This window comes from Olea europaea, chromosome 14, assembly GCF_002742605.1.
Source record: "Olea europaea var. sylvestris chromosome 14, O_europaea_v1, whole genome shotgun sequence".
NCBI classification, from domain to species: Eukaryota; Viridiplantae; Streptophyta; class Magnoliopsida; order Lamiales; family Oleaceae; genus Olea; species Olea europaea.
Window position 1 is genome coordinate 14,462,647 of NC_036250.1, and position 13,901 is coordinate 14,476,547.

The 13,901-nt window shown below is 32.5% G+C and overlaps 1 protein-coding gene across 1 annotated transcript; it reads left to right on the forward strand.

Moving 5' to 3' along the window:
- Window positions 1-2,199: 2,199 nt before the first annotated feature.
- LOC111409667 (uncharacterized protein At4g06598-like) lies at window positions 2,200-12,450 on the forward strand. The gene is made up of 6 exons (XM_023039688.1): window positions 2,200-2,336; window positions 3,349-3,826; window positions 3,910-4,055; window positions 10,818-10,893; window positions 11,005-11,131; window positions 11,923-12,450. Exons 2-6 carry the CDS (start codon window positions 3,398-3,400, stop codon window positions 12,072-12,074), a joined length of 930 nt encoding a protein of 309 aa, XP_022895456.1. The 5' UTR covers window positions 2,200-2,336; window positions 3,349-3,397; the 3' UTR covers window positions 12,075-12,450.
- Window positions 12,451-13,901: the final 1,451 nt, after the last annotated feature.

Below are 13,901 nucleotides of genomic sequence, written 5' to 3' on the forward strand. Positions count from 1 at the left end.
TCACACATTCTCTGTCAATCTATTATTTCAAATTGTATTTTTAGCCAAATAATGGGGCTCAAACAAGGGCTATTAAAATAGTAAAATTTATTGTAAAATAAACATTAGATAAAAGCATAGACATGTGAAAAATAAATAGATCCATTTTAATTTTATTATGTAAACTGTGTTTCTTTTCTGACTTTGTTCTCGATAATAATTGCATTTGATGCACTTATTTGAGTCTCAATTCTTATCTATTTATTATTATTTTGAGCGAATATATGCTTAATTGAGGTTAAATTATATGAATTGCAAATAAAACTAGGATTGGACAAGTTTTGATGAAATTGGATTGAAGCAGCAAAAAATTGAGAAATTGAACCAAAATAATTAAGTCTTCAAGATAAGAAACTTCATTGCAAACAAAGAGGACCCAGTATGCGTGCGATAAGCTAAAACAAATTAATTCCAACTTTTGTTGGATTCCTAACTACAATCAAATTCTACATTAGACATACTTTGGGACTCCTTTTTAAAGTTTTTATAGACTTTTATATAAGTTCTAATCATTTTTTTATGGGATACATAATTTTAGAGAGAGAAAAGCATAGAGAACATAAAGGGAAAATAACTAAGGTTTGAAGCTTTTTTAGATTAAAGAAGATTTTTGATGCAATCCAATTTTTTTTTTCTTCATCAAGATTTCAAAACTTTATTATGATTTCTATTCTTTTCTATAGTTTTTCTTTCATTAGTAACAGTAGCTCGATCATTAGTTAGGACAAACTATGTTATCTACATCTGACCCTTTAATTTTAATTTTCAATTTTCTACTAGTTTAATTTTCATGTAATGAATTTGTTTATGGGGTTTAATATTTTGGATTACTATGCTAGTAATTCGATGATTTGTGAATCTACAATAAATTGGAAGGTAAATTACATAATAAAATTTAATAATTAATATAAAAGTATAGAGATATCTTTTCTAGTTAGTGCAGTCGGTGCATGAACTCTTAGAGATTTAAGGTGTATCCGAATTTACATAGATATATAAAATTGACTTAATTAAATAAAATCAATTTGAACTCGAGAGAGATAAATTGAATGTGTTAGACGAATTCGACTGAACACTACAATAGTCATGAATTTTGATTACCAAATTAAGGGGGATCCTTAGATGAAATCATATGTCCTAGCATCGATAATCATATTTTAAAACTAATTTAATTAATTGTGTGCATTAGAGAAATTTAGTTTAATTTACATAATTTAGATAACTAATTACAAACTATATTCTTTATTTTTCTTCAAATAAGAGTTAGAAATAATAAATTAAAATAAAACTATAGTTGTCATGGGAACGATAATTTAGACTGTTAGGTAGTGTTTGATTGTTATTTTTTTTTTCTCCATGAAAAATGGAATTTGGTTGCCATTTTCCAACTTTTGCTTGTTTGATAGGGTTATTTTTTCCATGGAATTGAATTTCCCCATTTTATTGAAGTTCGTTATTTTCTTGGATTTTTTCCCTTTAACTAACAATTTCCATATAAAATAAAGTCAAATGAACATCAAAATATATATGATTTTCTTGATTTTTTTTGTTGGCAATGAAAACAAATTTCATCAGTAAATTCTATCCATTTAATTGACAATTTTCATGTAAAACAAAGTCAAACGAACACCAAAAAATACTTTTATTTCAACATTTTTCACGTGAAAAATTATATCAATCAAACACAATAATTTACAATTCCCAAGAAAATAATTTCCAGGCAATTCAATTCTCTGGAATTCGTTTTCTTTTTACCAAAATTCCATCTTTGTAATCAAACGGACCCTTAGATCCATTATATTACTTATTACATTTTTTATATTTGCAGGGTATAAAATCAATAACAGCTATCTTTAGTTGAAAGAGCAGTCATAAATAAAACTAATAAAAGGGTTATATTAACGACAATGAATAAAAGCTATGAGACTTTCATTCAATTAAAATGTGATACACCTGGAAAAGATTTGATGTCAATATCTTTAGCCTAATAAAAGTTAGCAAACATACTACAGATACCAGTCGGGGTTGAATACCGAAATTTTTATGGATCCGATAGCATTGGAGCTGTGAAAAAATTAGATAAATGTTCAAAGGTATAGAAAATAAATGGATCCTTTTAATTTGGTTACGTAAATTGCGTTCCTTTCCTCAAAATTTTCCTCCTTTTAGTTGAAATAGCATTCCATTCCCATGTGTAGTTTCTTACCCCAAAATCCAGTTTGGTTGTGGACGGTGGGGGATTTGCCCAATGCTTTGCACTCCCCCATCCTGACCGCCCATCTCTGCCTCCTACATTGGTAATCTCTCTCTATTTTCTGTCCCTGTGCATGCATGGCTGCATATACATTCGTTTAGACTTGATTATAGAATCTTGCACAACATATATGCTATCTCGATTGTCCACAAATCTCCTTGGTTCCTTTATCGGATGGATTTGAATAAAAGAGATACAAATATGATTCAAGGATTGAGACCAGAAAAAACATGGATCCTCAGTTGGAGCTGAACAAAGATGATGGGCCCTAAGTTGGAACGTGATGGATCCCCAGTTGCAGCCTTTATGGAGCATGTGATCCTTCCAGGTTTGGAAGGGGCTGGATAACATAGTGCCTGGTTCAAGGAGATTGTTGGGAGAGTGCGAAGAAAGTCTCACATTGATTTTTTCTGAGATAAATGATGGACTACTCTATCTGATGGATTAACGTTTTAGGATGAAACCTCAATTCTCTAAATTCAATATATCTAAATTCCATTGCCCTAGTCAAATTCTTTGTAACTGTTTAAAAAATATTTCTCTGCTTCAAGATAATGTACACGATGACTGTGAATATATTATTTATGGTTCCCGAAACATAGCCACTGTTATGTAGAGATTATTCGCATGTGAAAAGTGATACATTGCTCCATTTTGTGAAATCTTGCCTTTTTTTTTTTTTTTTTTTTTTTTTTTTTTTTTTTTTTTTTTTTTTTTTGCGTAGTTTTTTTTATTAGAAGATACCTTATAAATTTTATTTTTGCCCCCCTAACCCAAGTCGTCTGGGTCCGCCCCTGATCTTGCCCCCCTTTTTTTTGGCAGAATGTGTGGCTAAAACTTAAAAAGTAGGGAATTTTTTTTGATTTACGTATAAAATTATTTTATTGAGAAATGCGTGGTTGAAAATGAGTTCTAGAAAAATTGGGCCAAGCAAGTGCATAAAATTGCCACAGGGAAAGCACAAGAATTATTTTATTTCTTATTAATTTGCTAACCATAAATAAAAAAAATAAAAATTGGAAATTTTAACATTTCTGATTGTTTGCTTGTTTTAGAAATGCTCGAGCATTCTTCAATTCTAGGCAGGCAGGCTTGTTAGAGGGAATGGAAAGCATGAGTGGATCAAGCAGTGGCAGGCAGGATCTGAGTTCTCCTTTCGGCTTCCACGATTCATCCATATCCTACTTCAATTCTTCCCCAGTAGAATCACAAGGAAATCCTTCAATGTGTTCAGAAAATTTTCATCAACGATGTTCGTCTGAAAGCTTTCTTATGGAGGAGCAACCATCTTGGCTAGATGATCTCCTGAACGAGTCAGAATCACCAGTACTTAGAGGTCACCAGCGCTCAGCAAGTGATACTAATGCATACCTTGGACAAGCAGTAAGGACATTTAACATAAGGGACCAATCCAAATATGAAAATGCATATATTGGAACTTCAATAGGATCTAGAAACTCAGTACATTGCATAGATTCAGACAGCACTTCCATCGAGACCAAGACATATTCATTGGAAGAAACAAATAAAAAGGTTTTGAGAGCAATTCTATTCTTTTTCTTTTTCTTTTGGTAAACGACAATGTTTTCAAACATAAAACTGCTAATTTTTTGCAGGAAGCAAATAAAGTATTATCTACTTCAGCTGAAGAGAAGAACAGAGAGGAATCTACTCCACAAAACCTCGAGGGCTCTACCGAGAAAGCTAATGGCTCACAAGCTAAGCCTTCTGCACCCAAGATTGATGCAAACCGTGCTAAACAGTAAGTATTCGGATCACAGCCTCAAACCAATAGTATTTGTTGGAAAATAATAGAGTGATGACTTTAAAAACCAAAACAAACTAACCAACCTTACCAAAATTCGAACAGAATAACAACTACAAAATAAACAAGAAAAAGTATGCCAACAAAGATAACGCCAAATGAAATGGATGCAATAGTTGAACTATTTGTCGTTAAGTCGATTTTGCCTGGCAACAATGCCTACAGATGATGGCAATCAAGTTCCAAGATACAACAACTATCTTTTTGTTTTAGTAGCACTCTAAAACATAAGATTAGCAAAACAAAAATGGATTTTGTACTCCTTTTCCAATGGACAAAAGAAACCAGAATTTTGGTAGAGAAAGAAGAAAATAATGTTATGCTATGATTGCATATCATTGGAATGAAGAAATGGACATTCCAAGGGTCCTATTTATAGAAGAGAGGTTGTGAGTGAAAAGACACGGTCCAAAACTCTGCAATCTTTGCCAAGGGTCACAGATTTTGCTGTTGCTCACTTGTTACCTTTGCATCACTTGAGCGTAGAAACAGTGAGCTCATCGCTCGCTTGTCGCTACTTTATCGCTCGAGCGTCAAGCTAGCACTAGGCTAGTAGTGGAGTTGGTTGATTTTTCAGCCAGTTTTCCCTCTTTTTCTTTCCAAATTTGGACCACAATTTTTCATTTATTGAGAATCGAGAATTGATTTTGAGATTCCAAATATATCACAACGATCTACTTGACGAGTAGAACAAGTTATCTATTTATATTTGTAATTTGATTATTGGATTAAGTCCAAATGTTTGTTCGAAATGGACACGAATCACTTTTCCCATGTTTTATACTTAACCAATTCCAACAATCTCCCACATGAATGGAAATTCACAACATGCAATACACAATGCAAATGATATGCAGACTTTAACAAAAGGAGAATATATGACAAGTTATAGCATCAAGATAGGTGGCTTATGGCTTTGAACCTTTCTTAGTTGAATGCAATCAAATTTACTGGGCTAACTGGTGAACTCGATGTCCTAAACCATTCAACCTTGTAAATTAAAAGAACTATACCAATACCATAACTTAACTAAGTACTTTGATTCTCATGGTTGTGTTCATTTTGGCTTTGAACAACTCTTGATTTCATAAGTATTTGAAGAGAATTAACTCTCAAATTCTCATAGAAACGACCCCACTTCACACTCTCATAGATGATCTACTACCTTTCTTTCAAGGAATAGGAATCATTAAAAGTATGTAGTTATTCTTATATAAAGTTTTGCTCTAGCACTTAAGGTTGTAAGAATGGGAGTAAGTACTTTACTCCGAGTCTTTCATAACTTAGTCATCCATTGAACCATGATCTTGGGATTTCCAATTTACAAGGTTGGGTTTCCGTTATGGTGATCCCATTCAATAATCTTTAGGTCCATTCTCCTTGAAAAATGGTATAATTGATCTCTTCTAAGTCCTTTCGTCAAAGGATCCGCTAAGTTTTCGTTTAGTTTAACATAATGGATTGAAGATTGTACCATTTGATATCAACCATTTAATGGTGTTATGTCCTCAATGTATATATCGAGATTTACTATTGTACATACTATTTTATGCCTTTGCAAATTGCTGAGTGATTACCACAATGGATATTATTCGTAGGTACCAATTTTTCCAAACATGGAGTATCATTGAGAAAATTAGCCATTCCACTTCTTCTTTAATTTTATCTAAAACAATAAACTTAGATTCCATTGTGGATCGAGCTACACGTTTGCTTAGATAATTTCCTAGACACAACTCAGCCCTCAATGGTAAATACATAACCACTTGTAGACTTTGAATCCTTTGTATTAGATACAAATTTGCATTAGTATGTCCTTCTAGCACTGCAGGATATCTTAAGCTATGTAATCCATACCCAACCATGTGTTTTAAGTATTTAAGTACTCGAGTTAATGCTTTCGAATGATCAATACTCGGATTAGTTGTAAGTCCACTCAGCTTGTTGACTATATGTGCTATATTCGGATGCGCACAGTTGGTAATGTACATCAGAGGATCACCAATATATTTGGCAAACTGTAAACCTAAATCTACCGGTGTCTTAATTGATTTATCATCATACGCCTTAAATTTCTTAAGCATAACCTCAATATATTGTGATTGATACAATGACAAACCATCAAGTGTCTTAGAGATCTTAATCCCTAATATCACATCCCCCTTCCATATCTTTTATGACAAAATGTTTTACCAACATTTTCTTAGTTGAGAAATTAGCGTTCGAGTTATTTCCCAAGATTAGCATATCATCAACATACAGGCATACAATCATGTATTTGTTAGGTGTATTTTTTATGTAGACACATTTGTCACATACATTAATTTTAAAGTCGTTTGACAATATAGTTTTTTTCAAATTTTTTATGCCATTACTTCGGTGTTTACTTTAATCTATATAATGATTTTACTAGCTCACACACATTCTTCTAATTTTTCGGAGCAATTTTTCTATATATTTTTTCTTCTAATTCTCCATTTAGGAATGTAGTTTTAACATTCATTTGATATATTTAAAGATTATGCAATACCGTGATTGCGATCAATACATGTATAGCAGTGATCCTAGTGATAGGTGAATAGGTATGAAAAAAATCTAGTCCTTCTTTTTGTCTATATTCCTTGGCTACTAATCTAAGCTTATTATCTATTGATTCATCCGATTTCAATTTCTTTTTGAAGATCCACTTGCTGCCTAAAGCTTTGTTTTTCAGAGGGAGTTCAACCAATTCCCAAGTATGGTTATTTATGATGGATTCAATTTTATTATTAATCACTTCTTTCCAAAAAGGAGCTTTGGGAGAAACATTGTTTCGTCAAATATCATTGGATCATTTTCTAGCAGATGTGTTACAAATTATGGACCAAAGGTCTAACCACATCTTTCCAAAAAGGAGCTTTAGGATAAACATCGTTTCGTCAAATGTCCTTAGATCATTTTCTAGCAGATGTGTTACAAATTATGGACCAAAGGTCTTATAAATTCTTTGCATTTTACTGCGCTTATGTTCTTAATCTACTTGATGATTGTCATCTTCTTGATGGTTTCCATTTACAACATTAAAAGTTCATTTGTGTGAACTTATTTCTTTTTTCTTATACAAAAAGATATCTTGAAAGAAACCATCATTCATCGATTCAAGGATAGCACCTTCATGTACATCAAGTTTTTCTGATTTATAAGCTAGAAATTGATATGCATTACTATTATTTGCATATCCCATAAAGACAAAATTTGTTATCTTAACTCCAATCTTTACTTGCTTAGGTCTAGGTATTTGCACATTTGCTAAATATCCCCGCACTTTTAAGATATTTTTAGGAATGTTTTCAACTTTTCCATAATTCGTAAGGCAAGTCAATATTACTTTTGTGTGATATTTAATTAAAGATATAATTTGCAAAAGGAATAGTTTTTCCCCACAAGTTTGAGGTAAGCGTGAATTAATTAACATAACATTCATCATTTTTTGAAGGGTTCGATTTTTGTGTTCAGCAAACCTATTGGACTGAGATGAGTGTGATGTGATAGTTTGATGAATAATTCCAAATTCTGAACAAAATTCTTCAAATGGAGCGACATATTCTTCACATTGATCACTACGAATCATCTTTATTCATTTTTTAAGTTGATTTTCAACTTCAATTGTATAGTCCTTAAGCACTTCTAAAGCTTCATCTTTGCTATTCAGCAAGTGTACATAGCAACATCTTGTACAATCATCTATGAACGTGATGAAAAATACTATTTGCCACGTTTTGTTTGTACGAACTTTAAATCACATATATTCGTGTGAATAAGTTCTAAAGGTTTTGTGCTTCGTTCAACCGAGTGAAAAGGTGTTTTGACAATTTAGCCTCCATACAAATTCTGCATTTTCCATTGTTAAAATGCATACTAGGTAATAAATTTAAATTCATTAACTTGCGTATGACTTAAAGTTTTTATGTTCTAATCTATGATACCATAAATTAAACAACTTAAGAATATAAACAGATGAAAATATTTTATTCCTTAAGTTATTCGTTACAATAGTAAGGACATACAGTTTGAATAGTTCATCTTTTACATAGCTTTTACATACATACATATTATTCTTGGTAAGTATATACTTATCGGACACAAAAACTAGTTTGAAATCCATTCTTGTTTAATAAAGAACCTGATACTAATTTCTTATGAATATCTGAAACATGAAAAACATTGTTAAGGATAAGTTCCTTGCCCAATGTCATCTTCAAGATTATTTTGCCTTGTCCTTCCACTTTTGAAGTTGAGGAATTTCCCATGAACAATTTCTTACCCTCGGTTAGAGTATAGGAAGAGAACATTCATTTGTCAGCACATATGTGGCAAGTAGTACTCGTACCAGTTCACAAATCCATGGGGTTTCCAACATTGTTGCATTCTGAAATAATGGTCAATAAATTTATATTTGACATACCATCAAATATAGCTTCAGATTTGGTAATATTCGCTTGGGCTTGCTTTATAGGTGTGCGACAATCGATAGAGTGATGTCTAGCATTTCCACAGTTATAACAATTGCCCTTAAATTTCTTTAGATTCTTCTTAGAAGGTTCGATGGAATGCTTTCTTTTCTTGCTCTTATTATTGGAATTCACCACATTAGCTTCATCTTGTAGCGTGTGACTCCTAGCACATTTGTCCAAATTTCGATTATCTTTTCAATTCTCAACTGGATGACGAATTCTTCAATATTCATCTTCTTATGCTTATACTTGAGATAATTCTTGAAGTCCTTCACATTGGAGAAAGTTTCCTGATAACTGCAACTACTTCAAATGATTCAGTTAGAGACATGTTATCTGTGTGAATGCCATGGAAAATTACTTACAATTTTCAATTTTCGTACTTGACTGATGACCATCTTTGAATATACTATTTTGTAGTCCAAGAACTTTCTGACAATGAACTTTTTCGTTCTAGTGTCTTCAATCTTGTATTTCTTCTCCAATAACTCCCATAGTTCTTTTACATATTTCTTGGAACAATATAGGCTATACAATGCATTGTCCAATACATTCAGAATGTAATTCTCGCATAAGAAATTTGAATATTTCAAATAATCCAATGCTATTAGTGATGCCATGTTATTTTTTCCTTCTTGCACGATGTGAACATCTTCATTTAAAAACTTTGCCAGATGTAAGGTTGTGAGATATAACAACATTTTTTGTTGCCATCTCTTGAAGTCGACCCCAATAAATTTCTCTGATTTCTCTCCATTTGGAAAAAGAGTTCGTATGAATGGTAAGAGGGGTAACCGCAAACAGATGGATCTTATCGGTAGGAACAATTCCTTTTGAAGTTCCCAGATTTGATAAATCTTTATCCTTAGCAATCTGCAAATCTTGTCTAATCATTATATGCAATATCATTGTTTGCGATATTGAAAGTATCATTCGAAATGGAGTCGGTACTGTAAACAGTATTCATTTCTGTTGACACAAAATAGAAGATGAACCACAAATCAAATTTGAGGAGGAGTAGAAGATGTTAAATCGAAGTGAAATCAGTTTAACGAATAAGATGAAGTTATCATTCCAAAAATTGATTTAAGATTGTTGAAAAAATAATAGAGTAATGACTTTCAAAACCAAAATAAACTTACCAACCTTACCGAAGACCGTAGAAAATTACGACAAAGAAATAAACAAGAAAGTATGCCAACAAAGATAACGCCAAATGAAATGGATGCAAAAGTTAAGGTAAGAGTTGAACTCTTTATCCATGATGACAATCAAATCCCAAGATACAACAACTCAAATCCCAAGATACAACAACTATCTTCTTGTGTTATTAGAACTCCAAAACACAAGATCAGCAAACCAAGAATGGATCTGTTCTCCTTTTTGAATGAACAAAATAAAACCAAAATTTATGCATAGCTCAGCTGGTAGAGCTCCTCTCTTGCTAGAGAAGTGTGTATTTAGCCAAAATACATGCAATAGAATCTCTTGATTGGTCTGAGGTATCGATAAAAAAGATTTGTCTAAGTCACTTCGTTTCATATCTATGATTATGATTTTACGTATGAACAATTCATCAATATCTTGTTCATCAAGCCAACTTTTCTTTTTGGGATGTGAAAGAAAATAATGTTATGCTATGATTGCATATTGTTGGGATGAAGAAATAGACGTCCCAATGGTTCTATTTATAGAGGGTGAGATGTTTTGAATGAAGAGACACATCTCAAAACTCAGCAATCTTTACCAAAGGTTGTAGCTTTTGTTGTCACTCACTTGTTGCCTTTGCATCGCTCGAGCATAAAAACACTGAGCCCATCGTTGGCATGTAGCTCAAATGCCATGCTAGCCTTAGGCGGGCGGCGGAGTTGGTTGATTTTTAGCCAATTTGTCCTCTCTTTCTTTCCAACTTTCGACCATAATTTTTCATTCATCCGAATTAATTTTGAGATTCCACATATATCATGATGATCAACTCAACAAGTAGAACAAGTTAATCTATTTACATTTGGGATTTGACTATCAGATCAAGTTCGAACATTTCGTCGAACTTGAAACGAAGTCACTTTTCCCATGTTTTCTACTTAACCAATTCCAACAGTCTCGACAATAAACACATGTTTCTATGCAATTATTGCTTACTATTGGAATTATTCATGTCATCATATGACAAATCTGATTTGCATCCTAAGATATTACAATGTAGGAATACCGGTCACCGATCATGGGTGAAAAAACTTCGGTACATAGGTCAACTGGAGAGAACCGTCCAACTTCTACAGGTAAAGGATATATTGAAGAATTGCATATATTAGTTGTACATTCAATTTATTTATTTATTTATTGTTGGCGGTTCAAATACTTTTCATCTTTTCCTGTTTTCTATATAATAGGATGAAAGATGTAAGGTCTTAGCCGAGGTTGAGTTCCTTGAGCAGCATAATACTATATTGACCATGGAAAATAAAGCGTTGAGACAACGCCTGGAAAGTTCATCGCAAGAGCTGCACATAAAACACTGTAATTCTTTCGTTTACATAGGAGCTTCGCCTATGATATATATGTAGGGCTGTCAATGGATTGAATTTTGATTTGAATTCGATTAAATTAATAGGAGATGTATTTAAAGTCTCAATCTGATAATCTGATTAAGATCCAAATATGATAATTCGCTAACTAATTGAAAAAAAAATGGATATAAGTTAATCTAGTCCGATGACAATCCAACCTGATTTTTTTATAATAGTATAATATATTTAATTATCGCATAATTTATTACACATAATTTTTTTTTTTCATTTTGAAACTTGTATTATATTTTACACATAATTTTCAAGTAACAAGTAATATTAGATGATACTATAATATTGTTAATTGAAATATTTGGAGAATTTTTAATTTCTTATTAATTAAAATAAGATAAAAAAATAATTAATTTATTTTATGAATTAAATAATCAAATGGGCCAACAACTAGAATTGCTTCCAATGTAATCCATTAATGGGTGGGCCAAGAATTTGGTAAAAAGTTATTTGGACCTTTTAATTTTAGGGTTTAGAAGTCGATTAATATAAATTTTTGTCTTTTAAATTTCTTAAATTTTGGATCGTATTATCTAATTGGATACCCAATAACATATAAAATTGGATATGGATTGAACAATCAAATATCTGTTGGATTATCGGATCGAATCGGATGTGGGCAGATCCGATCCATTTACAGCCCTATATATATGTTGTCCTAGGAACAATCTTTTGTATGATTTTGTTCTTATTACAGATTTTTGAGTAATCAAAAGCGAATTTCTACAGTGGAGCAAGAGATATTAAGTGGAGAAATTGGGAGGATGCAAACTCTGTTTCAACTACACTTGCAACCTCCAATACAGCTGCAGTTGCCACAACATAAACATCATTCCAAACAACATCGAAACAAAAGTCGAGGTTTTAAACCAATTAAGTAGTTTCTATATGAAGAATATGAACTTCGATTCCAACGGGAGTTCAGCTTAATAATTGAGCACGGATCTGATATCACACTCCAATTCTCACTCGCTAAAAACTCTCCATGTTGTTTACCTTCTACTGTTTCCTTTTTATTCCTTTTTCGTTTTCCTTTTTCCTGTTGCCACCACTTCTTCATCACGTGATATATTATGATCTAGTTATAGTAGTGCGTTTATGAAATTTTAGCTGTCTGCTACAATTAGTATACTAGAATTTTAGATTGAAAGACTGATGTGAAATAGTAGTGAATTTGCAGCTAATCTAAGTTGATTGTTGATACTACACCAATTTCGTGAGTTTCTTAATAATATGCATTTATAATTTGGATCATCTGTTAAATTGACCAAACTACTTTGATTCATTCTAAAATTCATTTCAGATTATTTGCTAGGTGCATGTTTTGTTGTAGATTAAACAAATCATCTGTACTACAACGCAAAATCAGAAGAACAAAATGTAGAAAACACACACTATAATTTGGGAATTGCTAAATCTACATAGTGCAACTACAAAATGAATTACAATGGGTTTTGGACTCACGATTTACTGTATTTTCTATGTACTATGATCTAAGTAATCGAGGCTCATTCTAATATCATTTATATCTAAGTAAAATATTAGGTCAAACCTATACCATGGGAAACTGCAAATTACATTATGCTCCACACAACCAACATGTTTGGACATTACAACATAGTATAAGATACAAGACTATAACTTCTTTTCTTTCTTAATACTATGTACCGTTATCAATTCTACAAGTCATAGTTGTACTTAAATGAAATCATTTCTGTTTTATTTTCTACTTACGAATGTAGAGTTCCTATTATAAGGACAGACGAAGTGTATAGACGAAAACTTGATTAATTGAAAACAGATCATAGCAATCAACTTAGATAAATAAATGAATGAACGACTCATTAATCAAAATTTGAAAGTGAAAATTACACAACACCCTACTTTTAAAAATCTGTATTTGGGCAGTTTCACTTTTCAGAAGTCAGAAATTTCATATTTAAATATTAAATATACAATTTTCATCCCAACCCTAATATTTTCATAGCATTCTATCTCTCCATCTCCTCTTACTTTCCTTCATCACCTATCCCTACTACTGATGCCACAGACTCATCACTGGGAGCCACCACCGGTGGATAACGCCCACGTTGTCGACTATGATGATGATACCACCTAAACCTTAAATATTGTCATAGCATTTTCCCTCTATCGGCGATGCTGTGTGGTGTGTTGGAATGCACTAATAATCTTCCCTAATTTTGATTTTTTTCAATAGCCAACGCGGTGCTATATGATGGTGCAATGTAGTGCTGTGTGTGTTGTGATTGTGTAGTGTGTGGCTGTATGGTGTGGTGATATTGTGCTGGTGTGGTGCCGTGGTTGTGGAAGAGGTGGTGGTATTGGTGGCGTGGTGGTGGCTATGGCTCTACGGCGGTGGTGTTTGACGACGGTACAATGGTTAGTTCTTATGGCATTAAGTTCCAGCCGTCGTCTTCATCTGATTCTCTGATTTTGGATCTTATTTTTGGTGTTTGGTTGGTGCTGGTTGTGATGTTGGAGTAGTTTGGTGTTTGGTTTTTCCAATATCCTGTTCTTAGCCAAAAATTCTTTATCCACTCTGTGATTTTTGGTGTTTGGTATTTGATTGGTGGTGGTTGTGATGTTAGCTGTGGGGGCGATGGGTCTATCGGGGGTGGTGATGGATCTGACACAATGAGGTAGTGGTTTTTTTTTTTTTTTTTTTTTTTTTCTGTGGTTTTTTTTTT